Here is a 27,782-nt window from a genome sequence, read left to right as displayed (position 1 = left end):
TGTCTGCCTTTCCTTCTGTGCCATCATTACTAGCTGATGACTTGAAGTCAAATTCCCAAGATAACCTAATTGGTTTAATTAATTAGTATTTTTTGTCTCGGGCTGAGTTCTCATGTTATGGGCTCTATCACGTTGATAGAGTGACTGCTCTCAGATCAAGTAGCCTAATTGGATATGGCCAGAATGGGGGTGATCTGGTTCAGAATAAGGTCATCTGTGTATAAGGAACATCTAAGGCTGATTGCCTCAGTTAGAGCTTCTGTGTATAAGTTCTCAGAATGCATGGAGAAGGCTGGGGCTGAGGCTGTCCAGCATGCCCCTCTTATTCATTCAACTACAATTATTAATGTTTACTATGTAGTAGAGGGATAGAATGGGGGTGTATAGAAATATGACTCTATGCTTGCCCTCCTAGAGCTTACAGACTAGAGGAGACAGGCAAGCAAACTGAATAGAGAATGACAGTATGATGTTGGTGAGCACACTGCTATGGAACACAGAATGCACACTCAGTGGGGACTGGGTGTGTGAAATAAGCTCCTTCTTTGCTCAGGTTTTCTGTTGTCAGGATATATTGAGAAGTTCTGTGTCACATTTACGTCCTTTGATACCCTTGTTATCTTGTTTAAAAAATTATCTAAAAAGTAACAAATGGCATTAAGCATATACTCCTTTATGCTTTGTAAAGCATAAAGTTTACCACATAGTAAACATTAATAATGTTTTTAAAGGACTTTGTTTTTGAGTGAGAAACAGTACTGTTCTTTGGCTCTCGGGTGTTTCCTCCAGTGAGTGTGGTGAGTGTATCAGAGTTGTCTAAAAAGAATGAGTCACACCATCTGTAATCTGAGGGAGGTGTCCTGAGACAGGCTGAGATGGGGGGAGCTTCCTCACCCTCCAGATTCCTACACTCCTCTCCCCTCACATGCCTGCCCACTGATTACTGGGCGTGTCTTTAAGCTCCCTCTTTTCTTCCTGGCCACCTAGATAGCATAGAAGCATAGAAGGAAGGACTTCATTCTGATGGAATTCTCATGGGGGTGGGCATGATAGAACACCCTTCCTTATCCATGACTATTGATTTGCTTCATAGATTTGCCCCCTAACTTTCTTCATCTTCTACCACTACCTTACCTATTCTTCTTTTCTAGTCACTTCTCCAGAAATGTCTGTTCCAGCCAATAGCCTGAAGGTGGGTTATGGGGCCTGCATATTAGCGCACACTGAATTAAAGGGTAACCCTCCTGCTGGATGCACATCCCATTTTGAAGATGATGATGCCATTCTAGGCATTCTGATTCAGACTCAACATGAGCCTAAGAATTTGAATCTATTTGATGAAGTTCTTAATGACTTAAATATCTCTACCAATAGTGTTCATCGTTGAAAACTTGATGCCTAGCATATAGTAAATTTTTTAAAATTATTTTTTGTTGAATAAATGAAACCTTTATGGGATTATTCAAGAGGACAGAAAAGGAGTATTTGTATTGCTTTAGTTTGGAATATGGAACTGTGGAAGCATTTCATAATTATCATTTCAAACTGCAGAATATGGGTATGTCAAGCCTTTATGGAACACCCACTTATTTAGACCCTGAAATGCAAACAAAGATCATGCAGAGGAAGTCTTTGAAAGAGTTTATATCATTGACCAGTAGATGGCAGTGTAATACTACATAGTTGAAGTAGCAGAAGACACTGAACCGTCTACCCACCACCTTCCTTGCCTCCACCAGGCCCACAAAACCTCCTCCCTCTGCCATTCTACCCACAGACAACTATCTTGCCTGCCCCACTGACCTCTCTTCAGAGGCCCAGCGATACCTTACTGCCAGTCCCTCTTTGCTCACAGGAAGATAGCTTTTATACTATGTAGTCAGCTCACAGAATAGGACCAGCTATATAATTTGTAGGGCCCAGTGTAAAATGAAAATGTGGGGCTCCTTGTTCAAAATTTCCTGAGAATTTTAAGACAGTAACAGCAGAGCATTAAACCAAGGGCAGGCCCTTCTGAACCTGCTCAGGTCACATACCCATGGAGCCTAAAAACTTCAGAGACTTCCCTCTCCCCACCCCACCCTCCGTCATTGCAGGGCCTCCCTGTGACTCACACCAAAGGGCTACTTCCAGGAAGAATCACTGAATGTTATTCAGACAACTGGAATCTTAGCTCTGGAAGGGAATGAGGAACATCTAGTCCAATGCCTCATTTTAAAGACGAGCTAAATTCTGAAGAGATGAAGTGACTCCCGCAGAGTCTCCAGCTCACTAGGTTACAGATTGACCTAGAACTAAAAGTGCTCATCTACCAGGCCAGGGCTTATTCCACCACACAGGCTTGGTGAGGAATTTTTTGAGAAAAGAATTTTCCTGTCTACTCAAGACACACTTTGCTCTGTTTCCTTTATGAAAGAAGGGCACAGGTTTCTATTCCTTAACATTTATTGAGCACCAGCTATATGCTAGGAACCATGCTAGATATTTTATATGTAATACCTCAATTAACAATAATCTCAGAAAATCATTATTTTCCCCATTTTTCAAGAGAGAAAATTTGAGGCTCAGAACTTGAATTTTGTTAAGTATAAAGACAAGTTTAAGAAAGTTTTGATTCCAAAACCCATTCTCTTTTTACCATATGATTCCTGAGTTCTAGGAAGGCTTGAGTCAGCCTCTATTTCCTGAACATTGTTCTTATATTTGGTCGGCTCTGGATGACCCTGGGGGGACCCTTGCCAGGCCATCCATATTCTTCACATTTACCAGGCCTGCTCCTGCCTTAGGATGTTTGCTCCAGGGTGCTTCCCTCCACTTGGAACATTCTTTCCCCAGATAATCAATGAAAACAGGAATGCATGTCTGCTAGATAACAGGGGATCTGATCACACAGGGTCTCATACACTATTGTAAAAACATTGGCTTTTTCTCTGAATGGAATGGGAGACAGTGCCATGTCTTGTATAGAGGAGAGACCTGATCTGATTTAGATTTTTAAAGGATCCTTCTGGCTGCTCTGTTGAAATACACAGCAGGTAGGAAAGGGAAGGCAGAAGGTGGGAGGCATTTTAGGGGGTTATTAGAGTAATCCAGGGGGAAAATAATGGTGATTCAGACCAAGGTGATAGCAATGGAAATGATGGGAAATGGTCACCTTTTGGAGTTTTATATACATTTAAGTATTATATTTTTAACATTTTTGTTACGGAAAATTTCAAATACATGTGAAAGTATGGAGAAAAGTATAATGAATTACTATGTCCCATTCAGACCATGGTGATAGCAATGGAAGTGATGGGAGGTGGTCGCCTTCTATAGTTCTATATATATTTAAGTATTATATTTTTAACTTTTTGGAAAATTTCATGTAAAAATATGGAGAAAAGTATAATGAATTCCCACGCTTCCATTCAGACCATGGTGATAGCAATGGAAGTGATGGGAGATGATCGTCTTCTGGAGTCATACGTATATTTAAGTATTATATTTTTAACTTTTTGTTATGGAAAATACATGCGAAAGTATGGAGAAAAGTCTGATGAATTCCCACGTTCCTGCTAGGTAGGCACCCAGCAAGCCTGTCATTTGTCAGCATGTTTTAGGCACTTTTCAACAGCTGCAGCAATTACCAACTTGTGACCAGTCTTGCTTCCCCTATATCCATCCTCACTCTCTCCCCAACCCTAGGTTGGGGAGGAAGCAATTTGAAGCAAATCCCAGATATCATATTTCATGTATACATATTTCAGCTTTTACTATTCAAGCTGCTTCTAACTGCCCCCCTGTTCTGCCACTTACCCTATGGTTTCAGCTTGCTTATTGTTTCCCATGCTCATGAGGAGCATGAGCCTGCCTTCTTCTGTTTTTTATAAACCTTTTTCTCCTCCTACCAACTTATTTACTGCCTGCCTTCTTTGTTTTTTGTAAACCTTTTCCTCCTCCTACCAACTACTAACTGTATTTCTCAAATTCAGACTCCCTATAAGAGAGGTTATTCTAGGTTCAGTTAGTTGTATTTTTCATTCTACACAGAGTTCATAAGCTGGCCAGGTGGTAGATCGGCTGTTCCTGGGTCAGGCACCCTTTCCTGGTCAGTCAAGTTGGCATTACGTCAAGGTCATGTTCCCGAAGAGGGCTGATAGCAATGGTAGTCACTTAGCAAATGGTAGCTGCTCTGCAATCCTAATAAATTGTGGAAATTTAATACTAGGAAGGATATAAATTGTGGAAAAAGTAAGCCTGCAATAAGGCCAGGAATAGAAAAGTGCCTAACCACTTAATTGCCATTATTTTACAGTCTGACCTGACTCATTTGGAGTGCTATTCTTGGGTGCCACTAAGGAATTAAGGGACATTTTTTTTCATAGGATAGTTTTGTTTATAGCAGGCTGAGTAATAGCATAGGTCATAATGTACTAGACTGAAAGTCGAGACCTACATTTAATTCTCACGTTCATCATAGACTCTGTACAGCATTAACAAGCTAATAAACTTCTTTGTGCTTTAGTTTCTTCACTTTAAAATGAGATTCATACCTCCCCTTTTCCTATTCCACATATGTAGACACATAGGATTAGAGAGATAAAAGTACTTTGAACCTTTACTTTAAAAAAACATGAACAAAATCTAAATAATTGCTATTTTCTTTGTGAAGTTTTTAGTACAGTTATAAAAGTGGATTAAGGTTCTTGTTATCACAGAAGATGACATATTCTCTAATTTGTTCATTTTCATCATGTACTCAACATTTTTCTTTCCACATTGTAATGTATCTGCCATATGTATATGCTGCTTAGAATAGTGCCTGGTACTTGAAAAGAACTGTGTAAATGTTAGCTGTTACCTTCATCAGTATGAAAAAGAATTTAGTCAAAACAAAAAAGTCGATAGAGTTAAATGCTGAAAAAATTGACCTCCCTCTCCACCTGCAATACATAACCTCCTAAAATGTAATTGTTTGAAGTACAAAAAATAATACAATCTGTGAGAATATGAGTAAAAGAAAACTTTGGGCTTTGGCAAATTGGCAGTGTCTGTGTTTATGAAAAAAATGGAGGGGGGTGGCATTTGAAGGTGCACTTTTGGTATTTGACAGCCCAGTTGTTCTCAGAGACTGGTTAGTGGACCTCTTGCATCAGAATCACTTAGGAACTTTCTAAAATCCCTGGTTCTATTTTCAAAGATTCTGATCTAGTAGGTTAATGGTGGAAATTAAGAATGCAAAAATTTTTTTATGTTTCTCAGGTCATCCTGACTCTCATCCAGGTCTGGGAATCACTAACAGTTTAGAAAATATAATACAGTTTTTTAACTTAGTATATAATTTATTTCCTCTCATATTATTCAAAGTTGTAAGTTTTGGGAAATAAACATATCCTCACCTAAAGAAGAGGACTGGGAAGATATCTATTAAAATCAGAGTAGTGATTATCTCTGGATTGTATGTCTATGAAAATATTTATTTTGCATTTGCTTTTCTTATTTCTAAATTTCCTGGTTGAACATATATTATTTTTATAATAATAGATGTTATTAAGGAAAATAACCAGTGCAAGATTTTTTTATTGAAGTATAATTGATATATAATATCCTATTACTTTTATTCCTGTTGGTACATCACAGAGATTAAATATTTTTACACGTTATGAAATGACTTCCACAATAAGTCTAGTTACCATCTTGTCACCATACGAAGTTATCAGAATATTATTGACTATATTCCCTATGCTATATATTACATATCCACCATTTATTTATTTCATAACTGGAAGCTTGTACCTCATAATCCCATTTTTTAATCTATTTCACTGGCCTACAACCCCTCCCCTCTCTGCTAACCAACAGTTTGTTCCTTGTATCTGTGAGTCTGTTTCTGTTTGTTTCATTTATTTGTTTTTGAGATTTCATATATAAGTAAAAGCATATGGTATTTGTCTTTCTCTGCCTTTCTTCACCTAACATAATACCCTCTAGTCCACCCATGTTGTCACAAATGGTAGAATTCATTCTTTTTTATGGTTAAGTAATCCACTGTGTATGTACCACATCTTTATCAATAATAGTGTCAGTGGACATCTAGGTTGCTTCCATATCTTAGTTATCAGAAACAATGTTGTAATGAACATAGGAGTGCATATATCTCTTTGAATTAGTGTTTTGTTTTCTTGGAATAAATATCCAGATGTGGAATTGCTGGATCATATGGTGGTTCTATTTTTAATTTTTCAATGAACCTCCATACTGTTTTGCATAGTGGCTGTACCAATTTACTTTTTTTACCAACAGTATATAGGGTTCCCTTTTCTACACATCCTCACCAACACATATGATTTTTTGTATTTTTGAAAGTAGCAATTCTGACAGGTATGAGGTGATATCTCATCGTAGTTTTGCTTTTCTCTAATAAATAGTGATGTTGAGCATTTTTTCATGTACCTGTTGGCCATCTGTATGTCTTCTTTGGAATAATTCAAGTGCTCTGCCCATTTTTTAATCAGATTGTTTTTTAATGTGTTAAGTTGTTTAATTTCTTTATATATTTTGGATATTTACCCCTTATTGGATATATGCTTTGTAAATATCTTCTCCCATTTAGGAGGCTGCCTTTTCATTTTGTTGAAGATTTCCTACACTGTGCAAAAGCTTTTTAGTTTGATGTAATCCCATTTGTTTATTTTAGCACTTGTTGCCCTTGCCTGAGGCGAGTAGTCCAAAAAAATATTGCTAAGACTGACATCAAAGAGCTTACTGCCTATCTTTTCTTTTAGGAATTTAATGGTTTCAGTTCTTACACTCAAATGTTTAATCCAAGTTGAATTTATTTTTGTATATTGTATAGTTAGTTGTTTCATTTTTTTTGCATGTAGCTGTCCAGTTTTCTCAGCACCATTTACTGAAGACACTGTCTTTTCTCCATTGTATACCCTTGCCTCCTTTGTCATAGATTAAATGACTGTGTATGTGTGAACTTATTTCTGGGCTCTCTATTCTATCGTATTGATCTATGTGTCTGTTTACATGCTAATACCATGCCATTTTTATTACTATGGCTTTGTTGTATCGTTTGAAATCAGGGAGCATTTTGCCTCCAGTTTTGTTCTTCTTTCTCAAGATTCCTTTGGCTTTTCAGAGTGTTTCATGGTTCCATACAGATTTTGGGATTCTTTGTTCTAGTTCTGTGGAAAATGCCACTGGTATTTTAATGTGTATTGCACTGAACCTGTAGATTGCTTTGGTATTATGGACATGTAAAAATATTCTTTGAATCCATGAGCATAGTATATCTTTCCATTTATTTTTGTCAGCTTCAGTTTATTTCATCAGTGTCTTACAGTTTTCAAAGTACAGGTCTTTCACTTCCTTGGTTAAACTTATTTCCAGCAATTTTTTTCTTTTTGCAATTGTAAATGGTACTGTTTTCTTTATTTCTCTTTCTGATAGGTTACTATTAGAATATAGAAATGCAACCAATTTCTGTATGTTAATTTTGTATCCTGCTGTGTTACTGAATTTGTTTATTAGTTCTGATAGTTTTTTTGGTAGAGTCTTTAGGGTTTTCTGTATATACCCTACCAAATTATTTCACTCATCTGTGGAGTATAAGAACAAAGAAAAAAAATGAAGGAACAAAACAGCAGCAGACTCACAGAACCCAAGAAAGGACTAACAGTTACCAAAGGGAAAGGGACTGGGAGGATGGGTGGGAAGAGAGGGATACATCTACAAATAATGACAGTTTTATTTCTTCCTTTCAGATTTGGATGCCTTTTATTTCTTTTTCTTTCCTAATGGCTGTGGCTGGGACTTAGTACTGTGTTGAATAAAGTGGTGAGAGGAGGCATCCTTCTTGTTCCTGATCTTAGAGGAAAAGCTTTCATCATTTTACCATTTATTATGATGTTAGCTGTGGGTTTGTCACATATGTCCTTAATTATGTGAGGTGTATTCTTTCTGTACCTACTGTTGAGTTTTCTTCATAAATGGATGGTGAATTTTGTTACATGTTCTTTCTGCATCTGTTGAGATTATCATGTTTTTTTTTATTTTGGTATCGTTAATCTACAATTACATGAGCAACATTATGGTTACTAGACTCCCCCCATCATCAAGTCCCCACCACATACCCCATTACAGTCACTGTCCATCAGCATAGTAAGATGCTATAAAATCACTGCTTGTCTTCTCTGTGCTGTACAGTGTTCCCCATGGCCCCCCCGACATTATGTGTGCTAATCATAATGCTCCTTTTTCCCGCTTATCCCTCCCTTCCCACCCATCCTCCCCAGTCCCTTTCTCTTTGGTAACTGTTAGTCCATTCTTGGGTTCTGTGAGTCTGCTGCTGTTTTGTTCCTTCTTTTTTTTTCTTTTTTCTTATACTCCACAGATGAGTGAAATAATTTGGTACTTGGCTTTCTCCGCCTGGCTTATTTCACTGAGCATAATACCCTCTAGCTACATCCATGTTGCAAATGGTAGGATTTGTATTCTTCTTATGGCTGAGAAATACTCCATTGTGTATATGTACCACATCTTCTTTATCCATTCATCTACTGTTGGACACTTAGATTGCTTCCATTTCCTGGCTATTGTAAATACTGCTGCAATAAACATAGAGGTGCAAATGTCTTTTTCGAACTCGGCTGCTGCATTCTTAAGGTAAATTCCCAGGAGTGGAATTCCTGGGTCAAATGATATTTCTATTTTGAGTTTTTTGAGGAGCCTCCATACTGCTTTCCACAATGGTTGAACGAATTTACATTCCCACCAGCAGTGTAGGAGGGTTCCCCTTTCTCCACAACCTCGCCAACATTTGTTGTTGTTTGTCTTTTGGATGGTGGCGATCCTTACTGATGTGAGGTGATATCTCACTGTGGTTTTAATTTGCATTTCTCTGATGACTAGCGATGTGGAGCATCTTTTCATGTGCCTGTTGGCCATCTGACTTTCTTCTTTGGAGAAGTGTCTGTTCAGCTCCTCTGCCCATTTTTTAATTGGATTATTTGCTTTTTGTTTGTTGAGGTGCATGAGCTCTTTATATATTTTGGATGTCAACCCTTTATTGGATCTGTCATTTATGAATATATTCTCCCATACTATAGTATGCCTTTTTGTTATACTGATGGTATCCTTTGCTGTACAGAAGCTTTTCAGCTTGATATAGTTCCACTTGTTCATTTTTGCTTTTGTTTCCCTTGCCTGAGGAGATATGTTCATGAGGAAGTTGCTCATGTTTATGTCCGAGAGATTTTTGCCTATGTTTTGTTCTAAGAGTTTTTATGGTTTCATGACTTACATTCAGGTCTTTAATCCATTTCGAATTTACTTCTGTATGGGGTTAGACAGTGATCCAGTTTGATTCTCTTAGCTGTCTAGCTTTGCCAACACCAGGTGTTGAATAGGCTGTCATTTCCCCATTGTATATCCATGGCTCCTTTATCGTATATTAATTGACCTTATTTGTTTGGTTAATATCTGGACTCTCTATTCTGTCCACTAGTCTGTGGGTCTTTCTTGTGCCAGTAGCAAATTGTCTTGATCACTGTGGCTTTGTAGTAGAGCTGAAGTTGGGAAGTGAGATCCACCCTGCTTTATTACTTCTCAGGATTGCTTTGGCTATTCAGGGTCTTTTGTACTTCCATATGAATTTTAAAACTATTTGTTCCAGTTTGTTGAAGAATGTTGTTGGTATTATGATAGGGATTGCATTGAATCTGTAGATTGCTTTAGGCAGGATGGCCATTTTGACAACATTAATTCTTCCTACCCAAGAGCATGGGATGAGTTTCCATTTATTAGTGTCCTCTTTAATTTCTCTTAAGTGTGTCTTGTAGTTTTCAGGGTATAGGTCTTTCACTTCCTTGGTTAGGTTTATTCCTAGGTATTTTATTCTTTTTGGTGCAATTGTGAATGGAATTGTTTTCCTGATTTCTCTTTCTGCTAGTTCATCATTAGTGTATAGGAAAGCCACAGGTTTCTGTCTGTTAATTTTGTATCCTGCAACTTTGCTGAATTCCGATATTAGTTCTAGTAGTTTTGGAGTGGAGTCTTTAAGGTTTTTAATGTACACTATCATGTCCTCTGCAAATAGTGACAGTTTGACTTCTTCCTACCAATCTGGATGCCTTGTATTTCTTTGTTTTGTCTGATTGCCATGGCTAGGGACTCCAGTACTATGTTGAATAACAGTGGGGAGAGTGGGCATCCCTGTCTTGTTCCCGATCTTAGGTGAAAAGCTTTCAGCTTCTTGCTGTTAAGTATAATGTTGGCTGTGGGTTTGTCAAATATGGACTTTATTATGTTGAGGTACTTGCCTTTTATACCCATTTTGTTGAGAGATTTTATCATGAATGGATGTTGAATTTTGTCAAATGCTTTTTCAGCATCTATGGAGACGATCATGTAGTTTTTGCCCTTCTTTTTGTTGATGTGGTGGATTATGTTGATGGATTTTTTTAATGTGGTACCATCCTTCCATCCCTGAAATGAATCCCACTTGATCATGGTGTATGATCCTCTTGATGTATTTTTGAATTCAGTTTGCTAGTATTTCAGTGAGTATTTTTGCATCTATGTTCATCAGGGATATTGGTCTGTAATTTTCTTTTTTGGTGGGGTCTTTGCCTGGTTTTGGTATTAGAGTATTGCTGGCTTCATAGAATGAGTTTGGAAGTATTCCCTCCTCTTGTTTTTTTGGGAAACTTTCAGAAGAATGGGTATTATCTCATCTGTATATGTCTGATAAAATTCAGCAGTGAATCCATATATCCCGGTGATTTTTTTCTTGGGTAGTTTTTTGATTACCGATTCAATTTCATTTCTGGTAATTGGTCTGTTTAGATTTTCTATTTATTCCTTGGTCAGTCTTGGAAGGTTGTATTTTTCTAGAAAGTTGTCCATTTCTTCTAGGTTATCCAGCTTGTTAGCATATAGATTTTCATAGTATTCTCTAATAATTCTTTGTATTTCTGTGGTGTCTGTCGTGATTTTCCTTTTTCATTTCTGATTCTGTTTATGTGTGTAAATTCTCTTTTTCTCTTAGTAAGTTTGTCTAGGGGTTTATCTATTTTGTTTATTTTCTCAATGAACAGCCTCTTGGTTTCATTGATTTTATTTCTATTATTTTATTCTTCTCAATTTTATTTATTTCTTCTCTGATCTTTATTATGTCCCTCCTTCTGCTGACTTTGGGCCTCATTTGTTCTTCTTTTTCCAGTTTCAATAATTGTCACTTTAGAAGGATTGTTTTCCTTCTTTAAATAGGCCTGGATTGCTATATACTTTCCTCTTAGAACTGCCTTTGCGGTGTCCCACTGAAGTTCAGGCATTGTGCTGTTGTTGTCATTTGTTTCCATACATTGCTTGATCTCTGTTTTAAGTTGGTCATTGATCCATTGATTATTTAGGAGCATGTTGTTAAGCCTCCATGTGTTTGTGTTTCATTGTACAATTTTTTTCTAGTTTTATATGTTTGTGATCTGAGAAGTTGGTTGGTACAATTTCAATCTTTTTGAGTTTACTAAGGCTCTTTTTGTGGCATAGTATGTGGTGTTTTCTGGAAAATGTTCCATGTGCACTTGAGAAGAATGTGTGTCCTGCTGCTTTTGGGTGTAGATTTCTGTAGATGTCTGTTAGGTACATTTGTTCTAGTGTGTTGTTCAGTGCCTCTGTGTCCTTACTTATTTTCTGTCTGGTTTATCTGCCCTTTGGAGTGTGTGGTGTGTTGACATCTCCTAAAATGAATGCACTGCATTTAATTCTGTTAGTATTTGTTTCACATATGTTGGTGCTCCTGTGTTGGGTGCATATATATTTATAATGGTTATATTCTCTTATTGGACTGACCCCTTTGTCATTATTATCATATGGTTTTTAATTTTGTTAATGTGGTGTATTTGTTACTGTTAATGTTTTTGTTAATGTGGTGTATTACGTTGATTGATTTACAGATATTGAACCATCCTTGCATCCTTGAAACAAATCCCACTTCTTGACTGTGGTGTATAATCCTTTTAATGTATTGTTAATTTCGTATTGCAGATATTTTGTTGAAGATTTTTACATCATGTTCATCAGAGATATTGATCTGTAAGTTCCTGTTTTTGTGGTATCTTTCGTTTTTGTATCAATGTAACTCTGGCCTCATAAAACAAATTCGGAAGTGTTCCTTCCTCATCAAATTTTTTGAATAATTTTAAAGGATAGGTACTAACTCCTCTTTATATGTCTGGTATAATTCACCTGTGAAGCCATCTGGACCTGGACTTTTCCTTTTTGGAGTTTTAAAATTACTGACTCAATTTTTATTACTTGCAATTGGATGGATTTTCTATTTCTTTCTAATTCAATCTTGGACAATTGTGTGTTTCTAGGAATTTATCTGTTTCTTCGAGGCTTTCCAATGTTCCTCGTAGTCTCATGATGTTTTATATGTTCTGTGGTGTCAGTTGTAACTTCTTTTCATCTATTTATTTGAGTCCCTCTCTCTTTTTTCTTGATGAGTCTGGATAAAGGCTTATTGATTTTGTTTATCTTTTCAAAGAACCAGCATTTTAGTTTCATTTACCCTTTCTATTTTATTTCTTTCAGCTCTGATCTTTATTATTTTCTTCTTTCTAGTAGCTTTGGGCTTTTTCTTTGTTTTCTAGTTCCTTTAATTGTGAACTTCAGTCTTTTATTTGAGATTTTTTTCTTATTTCTGGAGGCAGACCTCTGTGCTATGAATTCTGTCTTAGAACTGCTTTTGCTACATCTCATTGATTTTGGAAAGTTATGTTTCCATTTTCATTTGTCTCAGGTATTTTTTTATTTGCTCTTTAATTTCTTCATTACAAATGAAGAAATTCACTGGGCGAGTTTGGTTTAATAGCATGTTTTTTCGTCTTCATGTATTTGTGTTTTGTCCACTTTTCTTCTGTAATTAATTTCTAGGTTCATACCATTGTGGTCAGAAAAGGTGCTTGATATAATTTCAGTCTCCTTGAACTTATTGGGACTGTGCTGTGGCCTACCATATGATCTGTTTTGGAGAATGTTCCATATGCACTGAAAGGAATGTGTACTTGGAAGTTTTTGGATGAAATGTTCTGTATATATCCGTTAAGTCCCTCTGTTCTAATGTGTCATTGAAGACCAATGTTTTCTTACTGAGTTTTTTGTCCAGATAATCTGTTGAGATAAGTTGGGAATTAAAAGTCCCTTACTATTACTATATTACTGTCAATTTTTTCCTTTATGTCTGGTAGCATTTTATTTATACATTTAGGTTATTCTATGCTGGGTGGATAAATATTTATGAATGTTGTACCTTCTTGGATTAACCCCTTTATAATTATGTAATGCCATTTTTTGTCTTTTGTCACAGTCATTGTTTTAAAATCTATTTTGTCTGATATGAATATTGCTAATCCAGCTTTCTTTTTGTTTTTATTTTCATGGACTATGTTTTTCCATCCCTTCAATTTCAGTCTTGTATGTCTTCAAATCTGAAGTGAGTCTCATGTAGGCAGCATATTGGTGGGTCTTGTTTTTTTTTTTTTTTAATCAATTCAGTCACCCTATGTGTTTTTATTGGAACAGTTATTACATTTACATTTAAAGTAATTATTGACAGGTATTTTCTTACTGCCATTTTATTAATTGTTCTTTTTGGTTGTTTTTTTAATTGTTGTTCTCTGTTCCTTTCTTCTCTTGTTCTCTTTCTGTGGTTTGATTATTTTCTGTAGTATTATGTTTGAGTCTTTTCTCATTATTCTTTGTGTATCTATTTTAGGTTTTTGGCTTGTGGTTACCAGGAAGTTCATGTATATATCAACCTATATATAATAATCTATTTTAAGCTGATAGTCAAGTTCTGATGCATTGTAAAAGCCTACACTTTTTTAACGTAAAGGCAATTTTGTTTCCTATTAGTACAGTTACTCCAGATTTCTTTTGGTGAGAAAAGCTTAACATGTATTTTTCCATTGTTTTACTTTCTATCTTTTCATTGTTTTTTTCTTATAAAGTATCATTGATATACAATCATCTTATGCTGATTTCAAATGTACAGCACAGTGTTTCAACAGTTACCCATATTATTAAATCTTCACCCGCTCCAGTAAAAGCACTACATTTTTATTCTCACCACATGTTATATTTTTAACATCATAATTTACATCTTTTCATTTTGTGTGCCCCTTTACTTTTTGTAGTTATTGTTGTTTTTACTATTTTTGTCTTTTCACATTCATACTAGCTTTTAAAATGGCTAATACTGTATTATATATTTGCCTTTACCAGTGAGATATTTTTCTTTCATCCAGTTTCTTATTTCTAATTATGGCCTTTTCTTTTCTGCTTAAAGAAGACCCTTACATTTCTTGTTAGGCCAGTTTAGTAGTGATGAACTCCTTTAGTTCATGCTTGTCTGAGAAACTCTCTCTCTCCTTTAATTCTGAGTGGTAATCCTGCTGGGTGGACAATTCTTGGTTGTGAGATTTTCCCTGTCCAGCATTTTAAACATATCCTGCCCCTCCCTTCTGGCCTGTAAGATTTCTGCTGAAGAATCACAACCAGTGCAAGAAGGTTAAAGTCTTCATGCAGCCTATGTTTTTAATTTACCAAATGTGGAAAAGAAAAAAAACAAAAACAGTTTTTCAATGCATAAATCACATACTTTCTTGTAAAATTAAGGTGTGGCTACTTACGAAGCAATGTGGAAACAATATTTATTCCTTTGTTTTTTAAAATGTCACAAATTATTTTAGAACACCAATAATTGTACATCTTAGAGAATGTAGAAAAAGTTAAATCCTGATTAGATTTTACTTCTTTTGCTTTGGCAAGACTAGAAACATAAGCCATTGGCCAATACTTATAAAAGGACTAATCAGTCAGTAGCTTTTGCTTGATAGGGGAAGAAAACCAATTTTGGTGTAATATAGATTCTCCATTCAGTTAGTGTTCTGGGCTGTACTCCAAGAACAATGTTCATTCCTTTTTGAAGAACCTCTTGGCTTCTACTCCTTCATATACATAAGTCTGAAAGATGTTAACAAACAGAAGAATTTACCATTAAGATTTAAGATTAAATAAAAATGTTTTTATTATCATAGCTTTGAAATGAGTTTATAGTATTTTCTTTCTTGGACTTGATAACAACATTTTATACAGATACAGGATACACCCACTTAAAAACACATTTTGGTTTGTACTTACATTTTCAGTTAAAATAGAGATCGATATATTTGACATGTATAGAAGTTCTCTTCAATAAATAGGCGCATTAGAAACTACATTTTTAAAATCAGTAAGATTACAAGGAAAGTATTAGTCTTTTTACTGAAGATATAACTCAGCAAACACAAAAATGAAATTACTGTTATATCATTATCTTTGGCTTTGGGAAATACCTATAAACTTTATACAACTCACCTGGACCATTTCACCATTTATGATTTCTCGGACAGCATTCAGTTCATTTCCATTGTCTACCCGTTTGAATTTTCCAACATGTTTATTTCCCTCCATCCTCCAAAACCCCTATATATATAAAAATAGTAACAAATAGCATTTTTAAGACTCTTACATGTATCAGGAAGTGTTCTGAAGTCTAAGATCTATTCCTTCAATCTTCCCAATATCCCTATGAAGTAGATACTATTACCTTCATTTTACAGATGAGAAAACTGAGATGGAGTAATTTACCTAACGTCACAGAACCAAGATTGTATCTAAACTGTTGGGCTGTAGAGTGTGTGCTGGTAATCATTATATTTGTCTTACTCAATAGTTTCCAAATGCTGAATTTTAAAACTTCTCTATTCTAAATTTTTCATGTTAAAATGAGTATGCTATGTATTTAGTTGTGGTTCAGATTAGTTTCATGGAACGGCTGCTAACCTTTTATTTGTTTTAATTTTGTAATTATTGTAATAATTTAAAATGGCCATAATTGATAAAAATTTGACAGTTTAATTGCCATTGTAAACATATAATTTAACTAGAAAAATTCAGAGGCCATAAAGGTTTTTAAAAAATCAGTTAAAAAACATGATTCTAATATCTTATGCCTTAAACATTAAAAGGTATATTCCCAGTTACCTACAGTGTAGCATTAGAATCTTCCATTTGGTCACTCACTCTTTCACTAATTTATCCATTAATTTATTATTTCAATACATTTATTAAATGTCTATTATAGTTAAATTGATAACTGTAAAAGCTTTTGTTGCTGTCAGGTATGTAAAGTTGAAAACACTGAGCTTTAGTGTTCCTTTATGAATAGGTCTGTACTCAGTCATTCAAAGGATATTTTTCTAATATTTATTGTACAATCGAGATTTTTACAGATGTGTATGAAAATAAACATCATATTTAATTACTCTGCCAATTTGTACAATATATAACATGGATAAACTCCAGTGGCTGCTTCAGTAAATGAAGGAGACCAACATTCATTAAACCATCCAATTACAGAAAGCAGAGATTATCTTAGTATTGTGTAGAAAAATCAAGAATGCATTGTTTATAAAAAATTTCTCACACTCAGTTCGGTTCCATCTGCTAGGCTGTAATTAAACGTAACACCAAACTCAAAAACAGTTTCAGTGCTTCGAAAAGTGCTTGATTCTTTGACTGTAAATTTATTTCCTTCTTGAGTAATTATCAGTTTCAAATTGTCATGAGCTGCAAGCTTCCTTTTCACCACATTAATACCTGCAAAGGGAAAGAGGTTGGGAAAAATAAAGTCAAAATGCCATAAAAAGTGTTTATTTTTCCAAGTTCTGTTCTATTTATTTATCTACTTTTAATTTGAGGGCGGGTGGAAAACCTGATAGCATTGTGTTTGCACAAGACATTCAGATTGCTTCTGTGGAAAAGTTCAAGCTCAATCTAATCAAGAGTACTGATTGAAGCTATTTTTACAACATTTAAGAAAAATTAAATGAAGCATAGAATTGTAGAATATTAGAACTAAATATTTTAATAAAATGAGCAAAATTTTTATTTCAGTATTAAGTAAACCAAATTCCAGAAATATCAAGTGAAGCATTAAAAAGTATTATATGCAATTTTAATTCCTCTTTATTTTAATGCCCCTTTGTATCCATTATGGCTTTAAAATTTTGAACTTCATAATTCTCGCTTTTTGTAGCATTTCTGACTGTCAAAAAAATGATAAAATTAGCAAGTATTGCAGTTTCAAATTCATTATTGTAAGAATGTATAAATACAGTAAATTTAAACTTAGAATCCCTGAACTGTAGGATATAATTAATGCAGATTTTTATTTTGGAGGAATGTCACAAATTTGTTTGCCTACCTTAGGCAGTGTATGTACTGCCAGAGTATTGGTAGGCATTAAAGTTAGTTAAACTAAAACCCCCATAGAAACTACATAGAATCATGAGATTAATCCTATAGTTTCATATGTCAGAGGAAAAGAGAATTAAGTCTAATTTCTTCAGAGCCGTGAATATTGATGTAACTTTTTTCCATCACATTATATGGTCTTTGTTTTTCCATCCCTTAGAATTCAATGTTTTAAGTTTGGAAGTTATCATTACATATTGCTTTTTTTAATTCTCTAAACAAGCAAAAACTGTCAATTTTCAATGATACAGGCACAGTCAGCAGTTGAAGTATGACTGAAACATATCTTGATTGTTTTTGTATTTCAGAGGACAGCATTAAAGAATCTTTTCTTTCACTGGTGAGACTGCATTCTTCCTAGTGTAAGAAATGATATGGTTTTCCCAATGTTTAGCCATCACACATTCTGTATCCTCACCTTGAGAACAGGAGCCATTTCCTAAACCCTGAGGCTTGGAAGAAGTTAGAAAGAGCAATGTCTGTGAGAAACAAAATAAGCCATTAAAGAATTAAGCTCTTACCCATTTTTTCCATGAACTTGTCATAGTTCTCACTCCGCTCTACTTTCCAAGTACCATCAAATGCCATGATTTCTAGTTGAGTCAGCCTCTAGGAAATTGGATATTCAGGTCTGTCCTTAGGAGAGAATTTATTCTACTTCTTATCTTAGAACCAACTTCATATTGTGATGTGGAAGTTTAAAGTTCAAGAGATCACCTAACTGCATTAATGCCAAGCCATTCAATTTCTCTTTCTATAAATTCCTTAGCTCCTCTCCTGAAATTCAACTCATTTAAAACATTATTAGCATACCTGCCTACTCTGTCTTAAACTATAACTTATGGGCACATTTATTTCAAGAATTAGATGCATTCAAGAATGCATACTGTGTGAAAATAGATTTTCTGCTTACAAGTTCAAAGGACACACTATATTAGAGGTAACACAATTTAGAACATATATCAAATAACATCTGGGAAATGAGACTATTGATGAACCTATCCCTTTTTTTACAATACCAATTATCTTGTAAAGTAAGATCTTATGACTAAATACATTTGAAATGTTAAAGTTAGTATGATTTTTATTTTTCTAATGTATCTGATTATTTATTTTTCTAATATGTCCTTTTGCATTGTATTTTTGAGTTATCTGGAGTTTGAATAAATATCCTGGCATGTGGTACAGTGAAGGACACATAGTAGGTACTCTAGTTGTCTGGAGTTTTAATAAATATCCTGGCATGTGGTACAGTAGATGACACGTAGTAGGTACTCATTAGGTTTTTGCTTTGTTTTTGAATAGTGATAGCCCACTGAGAAAAATTTTAAGAGGTAGAAATGTAGGTGGATAACATGAAAACTCCCATAAGAGAAAGAATCAGCTTTAAACATTTGTCATGTGCAGAGAAACTCAAAGTCAGATGTCAGCTATGCCATTTATTAAAATCATTCCTGTGTTTTACTCTTACTCCCTTTTATTCCCAGTCCTGATGCAATCAGAAGCCAAAGCTCAACATCTGTATGGCATGAGGGATTGGCGGATAGGTAGAAAGCCTACTGCAGGCTTCTAGCTTGGAGCAGGACCGAGTTGTGGAGGTGAAACATTAACTTGGTATGAAGTGTGAGTTTTGATTATTAACTAGTCTGAGCATACTAATCACTAAAAAGAGATAATTATTATGAGTAAATATGACCAGAGAACCTCTTATTTATTAAATGTCAGTAGAGAAGCTATAGGACATGCCCAAGATTTCATTCAGGCTCAGGGGAAGGACGTATCTAATAAATTTGAACAGGACATTGGAAATAGAATCAAGTTTTTACATGTTGATTGTATCCATTGGGCATACTCTTCAATTGGAGTTGCCCACTTTTTATTTCATCAGGTAAGCATATTAAAAAGCAAACTACCTTATAGTAATTCCATTATTTCATTAAAATAAAAGACATCAGAACACATAAAGAAAGAGAGAAAGAGAGGGAGTTGGCAGAGAAAGATCATAATTTTAGAAGAATAAGGGCTTTTGCATTTGTAACTCTAGCTTTATGGGGGGGGAAAGTGACTATTTTGTCTTTGCTTCTCTCTCTTTTGCCAAAGATAATGAAAATCTCATCATTTGGAAACCATCACCCGAGGATACTTGCAACTTGGAGAAGAATTTTAAAGTTTATGGTTACTCTAAAGCCAAAGACTAAATAGTCTCTCAGGTAATCCACTACTTATGGTGATTTGTGACTTTCAAAAACCATAGATAATGGATTCAGTCTTCCTTTCTAAATTAGAGAAATAGCTGTATCTGGTCACCGAAAGGAAGTGTGGTACAGTAAAATGAGCATGTGCTTGAGAAACAAAAAGACTTGGGTTTCAGTACTGCCTACAACACCCAATGCTATGCAGAACCTTGGTCAGATTACTCAATCTCTCTGAGCTTTAATTTCCTCATCTATAAAGTGAATATAATAATAATACCTAATATGTAGGGTTTTTATGAACAAAGTGTATAAAACATGCACCTGAGCAAGTGGTAGCCATTAAGTACTCAATAAACCTTAGTGTCTCTCCTCATTCCCTGAGAAAGAAAATCCAACAGCTATAATCTAAGAAGAATCCCAGGTCACAAACCACTTTGATTTTTTGTGAAAAAGTCCATGACCTTCTGCTGTTTATTAGAAAGTCAACAGTTACTTAAGTATTGTGTGATTTGCACTAGTAATTAACTTGGGACTGGGTATGACTTGGATTTGCCTGTTAAGGAGAGCATGATGTTATAGTTTCCTCTAGGAATGCATCTCTCTGTGATCTCACAGTAATTGAAACAAAAACGCCCAGATCAGTTAGGAAGGTGGAAGAAGGGCAGGGAGAAACTAGAATGGCTTCTTACCATTGTTCACCTAACAGTGGCCTCCAAACATGATCTCATGCCTTGTCTCATGGCCACTTTGAGCTTCCCGAAAGGGACAGAATAGGAGTGAATGCAGATAGCATTTGGACTCATGCAAACCTGCTGGTAGAATGGAGATGTTAAATACTCATTCTTCCATTGATCAGTGGCAGTGACCTAATTTAAAGTCAGTTAGGAATCTCTGTTGTCTACAGAATGGCATCATTGGTTATTTTTTTAATGACCAGATCAAATTTTCAACGTAATGCTTTTCCTTTTCCAGTTCCCCAACTCTGTAGTTCCCCAGTTTTTATCAGTTACCTGGACCCCATCTAGAAAAGGACATACAAGACCTATAGAAAGTTTCCCTACAGAACTTTCCTTTGATGGTACAGCTGGGTCCACCAGCTAGCTGATGGCTGACCCAGTCAATTTTGTTCTCTGATAATACTAGAAGACTGAAGGTCTTGCAGCTTGTACAGGTGGATAGATAGGGTGTGTGTGCACACGTGAGAGTGCAGATGAAATGGAGGTAGAATTAAACTCTCTCTGGGCTCTCTAGTACACATCAGCCACTGAGAGGTGTGGGAGAAGTGCAAAATCAGCAGAAGCTCCTGCTGACCCCTCCTTCCTCCAGGGCAAAGTACAAACTCCATTCCTTAACATGGCTTACAAAGATGCTACTTATATCTCCAGTTTCTTGCTATTCCTTACTGTGTCCTTCAAGATCCAAACTAATTAAATGTCTTGCAATCTCCAGTACCCTGAAGTGACTGCTTTCTTTTGCCTAAGGTTCCAGCTTGGTTGTTTACTGCTCTAAGATGCCTGTCCTGAATTACTGAGAGTAGATCAGGTAAGCCTACTTCTCCCAGATGTAACGACCTTCTAAAGGTCTCAGCATAGCTCATAAAAGATTCTGACAAGGGAAATATTCGTGTCATCATGAAGTCCAGAGATTTCAATGAGGGAAGGCAAACAATGTTTCAAGCTCATCTTAAAGGTATATACAGCTTTCTAGAGATCATAGAAATCCTTTGACCCTGTTGTATAGCAAGAGGGATATTTTTTTTAAATATCATTTATGGAAAACAGTATTTTCAGGCCTTTTATAATCACTTCAGAATTTCTGAATCCTGCTTTTCAAACCCAAGATGTTTAACTTTTACATGTCAGAAAAAAGTAGTGGTCTGTCTCAGAGCCAGATGAGAGAAGGATTTCAGGGACAGATGAAAGGGGTAACAGGCAAATTTTAAGATTATAGTCTAATCCCTAGCAGTAAATGGGGAAGGAAGGAGAATTCTAAAGTTTGCCTATTGAGTTTACTTCATTCTGTTTTAACCATAGGCGTCTAAATTTTAGAAATATTAAAACCCGTCAAATTATGTCTTAGGTATTGTACCCAATAGTGGCTGATTGGTTTTCTTTCAAAAAGACTATAGAGTTACACCAGTGTATAGGGAGATATCTACTATATAATGGTGAATGCAGCTTGCTGATTCTCTTGAATAACAAGACAGCCATTTTATAGGATCCACGTGTCAGTTGGGTGATCTTGCATGAAGGATCTGTGACTCCTTCATCTTCTGCCTTATTTTTGTAATCTAGGTCTATTGCAAAAATGATGTGCCCCCTTCAAGCAATTTGCATCTCTTATACAGAGGAAGATGATTTGCATGATCTCAGCTCCCCACTGTCACATCCAAGCCTTTCTGCCTTTTTTAAAAATAAAGTCTTTTTCTTTGAGACCATTCCATTTGCTATCACCTTCCAGCCTACTTCATCATTGTTATCTACCATCCTTTACCCCATCTGTCACTATCTACCATCTGTCCCCATCTAGCACTGTTATCTACCATCTATCACTGAAAATCTTGGCATCTGGCTCACCATCATTCTCTGTGTCCTGCCATCATGCTGGTTGACCTCAAAGTCCACATGGATAAGCCACTTGTCAGACTGGCCTCACAGTTCTTAACCTCTTCATCTCTAGTAACCTTTACTTCTGTTACACTTTATCTACTTACATCCAGGCTGTAACCTGTGGTTTATCATCTCTGGAGTTGTTGCTTCTATGAGACTTATCTTGCTCCTCTCTAACTGCAACTTCCATCCTCTTAGCTCCTTCATTTTCTTCTACAGTGTACTTGTTGGCTTAGAGAGAACTTCACTCAGTTGATGCCTCCATTTTTTCTCAAATTGGAGCCCCCTCCTGGATTATTTATACTCTTTATCTAGTAAATATCCTACTGTCAATAAAAAACTCCCTTGCACTTTATCCTGCTCTGATCCAGTGCTATTGCACATGCATGGTTTCCGTTCTCAGCCAAATTGTGCTGCCGGGCAAGACTTCTGTGGATCCAATCAACTCCCTTTTCATTCATGGCAGAGGCATGACTATCTTTTAATCATTCTCCTATAGATGATTCTTCCCTTGCCTTCAACAGATGATCTGCACATTACTCTGTAGAGGAAATAAACCATCAAGCAGTAATTCCCTCATTTTATGCCTTCTCATTTTCAGTGTTACCTGTTATCACTTTATTCTTATACATTTTTTTGCCCCCTTATTCATTCAACATGTGTTAGAATTCCTACTATGACCTAGGCACTATGCTACATTATGGAGATAGAAGAATGAATACAGTTTCAGTCAAGAGAAAAGAACGCTTGAAATTATAATGTTGTGGCACATGCAAATATATTTTTTCTATGTCTTGTTCTCTCCCTCTCTCTTCTCCTTTTCATTCTTTTTCCTTCACCAAGATGATCAAGTCACTCCCATCTTCAGAAATGAGAAGAACTCTCTGAATTCTGTATGTTTTTAGAACCTGATACTCAATCTTTCTCCTTCCCTGTATAGCCAGGCTTCTTGAGAAAATAATCAACATTTATTTCTGCATTACTATTTTCAAGTAGTGGCTCCATCTACTGCAGTAGATTCACGCTCCATTGAAACTGCTCACTATCATCATAGATGAATTTTTTAGTTGCCAAATCCAACGAACATCTCTTGGCCTTTATTTTATGTCATTGCAGCATTCCAGATCACTGACTCCTCCTTCTTTGAAATTTCTCTTTTTCTTTTCTTGACTTTATTTTTCTTGGTATTTCTCTAACTTGTCTGAATGCTCCTTTTCAGGATCTTCTATGGGCAACTCTTCCTCAATTGATACCTCATATTTTGAAGTTGCATCTTAAGATCTCTTTTCATTCCACACAACTACTTAGGCCATCTTTTCCATTCCCATGTTTTCAATTTCCATCTATGTGATTCTGAATTTTAGAGATACAAGCCAGCTCTCTCTCCTACCAGGTACCTCTTCTTTAGCAGGTTCCTGTATGTGCCTGCTTTATTGGCACACCTCAGGCTCCATACAACTAGAAAGGAGCTTAACTTTCCCAGCTTTGTTCTCTCCTCTTCTATTTCAGTATCAGTGAATGATACTGTCACCATAGGAATCATTCTAAATTCTTTCTTTTCTTTCATTGTTGGCTTTCCAGTTTTCAACAAATCAATTTTTACTCCTTAGTATCACCTAAATATGCTCCCTCTTCTTTTGTACTCCCAGTCACCATTTCTCACCTAGATTACTATGATAATCCTCTAAATGGGTTTTTAACTCATCTAGTCTCCCAAACCTGTTTTGTCCAGAGAATTATCTTTATAAAATGCAAATCTGACTATGTCCTGTCCTTGCCTGTTATCATTCTGTGGTTCCCTATTGTCATCAGCAAAATATTTCAAATTTCTTACCTCTCCTGTTCACCATCTTTGCTCTTCCTCCACTCAAGGTGCTGTGATCTCTCACATCTTTGTTTCTTTGCACATCCTTCCTCCTCCACCTGGAAATCCACCCCTCACCCCATGCTCTTCCTGTATACCACCCTCAGCCTTGAACAATCAGCTAGTGTCACCTTTCTGTGAAGCTGCCTTGCCTACCTTCTTCTTCCTGGCTTGGCTAACTTTTCTTTACCTGTGTTCCAAAATCACCATCACAACCCCTTTTTTTTATACTTACTGTATCAATTCTAATAGTCTTTTAACCTGTTGTTTCTCCTAAGAGGTTTTCAGATTTGAGGTCAGAGAGGACAAATAGGTACAAAATAAGTTCATTTATCCTGAATAAAGTCTTTGTTGCCTCTTTAGAAATATCATTTGTTTCCTACTCTGTGTATAGCATGTGAGTGTTTGACCAGCTAATAGTTTGCTTAGTAATGAACAGTATCCCACTGTCTTCTACTCTGATACTGGGGTCGTAGGTTTACCTAGTGTAATATTTTGACTCCCTGTTCACTTGCAGTCTAATTGAGGGACCCCCATGTTTTGCAAAGGAAAGTTAATTGTAGATAATTGGCTCCAAAGCTATCCAGTTGGCAAAATACTAAAAGGAACTCTAACTGCTTGATGAAATTAAACAAATTTTCATCTTAAGAGTGAAAGAATGATGTTGCCAAACTGCTATTTTTAGGCATGGCAAAAGTAATTCTGCAGAAATCAGGAAAATGTTACCAGTTTTAGGGAAAGCATCAATTGGCATTGCTATACCTTTTCTGCATAGCTGTGCATCCTTGACATAGAGAATCACACTTACTGGGAATATATATATATATATTCACTGGAGAAAATTTTGAAAATACAGCTAAGCACAAAGAACGTAAACATTACTCAAGGTCCCATCTCGCAAGGTAATCAGTTCTAACATTTATATATGTTTGTATACACAAACACACATACACAGATACCACATTCATGTATGTAGAATACACATTGCACACGAACAGATGGGCTTATACTACATATATTGTTTTGTAAAACTTTAAAAATTAACAACTCTATCAATGTTTTCCCATTTCATTAAATATTCCTCTATATCATTAAGAAATTTTTAAAAACTATAGGTTAATGAGCAGTCAGTACAGATAACTTAGAAAGTATAAAAAGGCATAAAGAAAAAACTTAATCAAGGATTCATAAACCCACCAACTAGACATAATTATTATAATGTCTAAGTATGATTCTTCCAGTTTTAAGTATATGTGTATATTTGTACATGCTCATGCAAACATATATGTATATGCATATTTTCATACATTTCTATGTATTTGTGTATATATGTATGTATATGTTTATACTCATGTTTGTGTGTATGTGTGTGTAGATACCACACACATATTTTCATTTAATAAGATTTGTATTTTAGAAGGCTTCATTTGGCACCAAAAATAGGGATTTGAGGGACCCATCTTGAAGAGAAGGCTAGTTAAATATTACTGTAGCCTTGCTGAGAAATGAGAACTGAAAATAAGATGGTAAAAGTGAGATTGGAGAAAGATAATCACACAAATGTGGGAATGTCCTCGGTGGCTGTCAGAGACTAGATTAGTAAACAAGAGAGCGGATGTCATCAGTGCCATATGCAAATGGTATCTTCCAAGGGCACAGTATAGTCTTTTCAGCTAGCTCATCTATATGGGAGAACAACCTTTGAAATACAGATAAAAGTCCCTAAACAACATTAGTCAGTCAGGCATTGAAATTTACCCCCAATGAATGCTTCTATCCTTTTTGGTAGGAATTTGCTTCTTAAATCATCTCTCTGTTACAGAAACAGGTTAATTTAAATATAATCACTCTCTAATAACTTAAATGGGCCTTTTACTATCTGTTTGCTTATTCATTCATTCATCCCTTCCATCAATCCTGCTGTAACCATAAGTTAAGCAAGTATAATAGTTTATGAAGTTTAACTAAAATGCAAAATCTTATTGTCTTTGTGTTTCACTGGGAGTTTTTCCCTGTAGCTGCATAAAAACCTGGGTAGTCCCATGATTTTTCTGACCAAGTAATAAAATGTGTATCAGGGCCTCTAAGTTGCACAGCTCTGGGGGCACCATTTGCATTGTAGTGTTTGTAAACAAGTCTCCTGGAGCCTAGCTCCAATAGATTATAATGGAATGAAGCCCCCTGGAGTTTTGCAACATGGCCTTGAGCCCTCAAGTCACTCTAATATCAAAATCATAATTTTAATTCAGTATTTATAAAGGTTTTGTCTACTGTATTAAAAAAGACTTTGCTCTTCATTCAGCCTTAAGATTCCACACCTCACCTCCATCAAGGGCCTGGAGGCAGGCTGGCCAGTGCCTTCAGGGATGAGTGAAGGGCCCCCACCCATAAGATGGCGAACTTCCTGCTTCTCTTCCGGGTCCTCGGTTCCCACCGGCGCCACCTGAAGCCCAATCACCCCTCGCCCCCCTCCCAATCCCAGCACCTAGCCAATAGCCATCAGCCCCGTAGAAGTGACACCTCAATACCTTCTCACTTGGCCTCCCTAGGCTGGAGGGTGGGGAGAAGGGCAAGTCGGAGGGGCCTCCACTGACTGCTCTGACCCTCAGCCTAACTATGCAGATGTCTGAGTGCCTCTTTGTTAGTTGGTCACTCCCACTGTCCCTCAGGCTCTGCCTTGCAGCAGTATATCCCAAAGCCCCTTACTGCTAGGCTGTCTTCAACCTTCTCAGACCATCCTCTTGGGCAGGACACTGTTTTAAATGACCCAGGCTGATATTCCTATTCCTGGGTTTTATCTAGTTCCTATAATTCCCACACTTGTGACCCACTATTAGAGTATAGTTCCTTCCTAGTCCCCACCTCTATCCTGATGTCATAGGCTGCTTAAGCAGGCAAAATGAGTGTCAGATTATTGAAAAATTGTGCTGTAAAGCACGTTTCCAGAACTTATAAAATGTCTTCATAACTTTGTCAATCTAAAGAATGCTAGTATAACAGTTTACAATAGCTTACTTCCCAGTGTTCACTGAAAACTAAAGTTTCTAATGGTTTTAAGTTCTGATTAAAACTACTTAATAAGGAAAACATCTCTGCATGCTAGAAAAGATGTTTTGATAAGAGAAGGTATAAGGAATGAAAATGCATTTTATTGAGGGTAAAAGAAGGTAACTTTGTTCTAAAGTACAGCTGGTTATTTGAAGAGGGAGAATTCTAAATATAAAAAAAAGTTTATGGAAGAATTTGATATAGTCATGCTATGTGAGATTAAAGCAAATGAGTCTTGAAATCAAGTACACAGCAAAATTAGAATTTTTTTTTTCTGTTTATTGAAAGGACAAAGTTTTCTTAAACTGTCAGTCTGCTCTTAATATTGAAAGATTGCAAAGGGTTTTCTAATTGTTTTATCAAAGTTTCACATGCCTACAAGTCTCAATAAGTTAATGGGCATAAATTCCCCTTCTTCTGTGATGCTACAAAGAATTTAACTACCATGATAGTTCTACGTCTACATCAACTTCAAAATGCCTCCAATGGGCTAATTCTCCATGCAAATAATCACAGATATGAAAGTAGATTTTTTTTCAAATTTGGGACAAGTACATTTGGGTTACTCCAGCGGCAGGACGCTTTAAATCAAAAGGCTCCCCTCTGCTGGGAGCAAAGAAACCATTCTAATAACCATCGCCCAAGCTTTACTCAATATTTAGGATGGCTTCCCAAAGACCACTGTTCACATATAATAACTTTACAGGTTACAGA

The 27,782-nt window shown here is 36.0% G+C and overlaps 1 protein-coding gene and 1 long non-coding RNA gene across 6 annotated transcripts in view; one reads left to right on the top strand and one right to left on the bottom strand.

Moving 5' to 3' along the window:
- The window catches only part of LOC118924103 (uncharacterized), a 71,939-nt gene that overhangs the window by 13,649 nt on the left and 30,508 nt on the right, over nucleotides 1–27,782 (top strand). For 2 of the 5 annotated variants that reach the window (XR_008997838.1, XR_008997839.1), the window contains exon 2: nucleotides 21,029–21,089. The exons of 1 other annotated variant lie outside the window; for it this stretch is intronic. This is a non-coding gene — a long non-coding RNA (uncharacterized LOC118924103). Of the gene's footprint in view, nucleotides 1–12,036; nucleotides 12,085–15,532; nucleotides 15,741–19,452; nucleotides 19,563–21,028; nucleotides 21,090–27,782 lie in introns of those variants that run through there. 2 more of the 5 variants (XR_005029459.2, XR_008997840.1) reach the window with 2 other exon arrangements.
- FABP2 (fatty acid binding protein 2) lies at nucleotides 14,685–18,007 on the bottom strand. Its single transcript, XM_036908607.2, has 4 exons — nucleotides 17,874–18,007; nucleotides 16,523–16,695; nucleotides 15,412–15,519; nucleotides 14,685–15,018 (listed from the first exon to the last, which is right to left on the bottom strand). The coding sequence occupies exons 1-4, from the start codon at nucleotides 17,938–17,940 to the stop codon at nucleotides 14,968–14,970; spliced, it is 399 nt and encodes a 132-aa protein (XP_036764502.1). The 5' UTR covers nucleotides 17,941–18,007; the 3' UTR covers nucleotides 14,685–14,967.

Source organism: Manis pentadactyla, chromosome 5, assembly GCF_030020395.1.
Source record: "Manis pentadactyla isolate mManPen7 chromosome 5, mManPen7.hap1, whole genome shotgun sequence".
Taxonomy (NCBI): domain Eukaryota; kingdom Metazoa; phylum Chordata; class Mammalia; order Pholidota; family Manidae; genus Manis; species Manis pentadactyla.
This window is presented reverse-complemented; position numbering and strand designations above follow the sequence as displayed.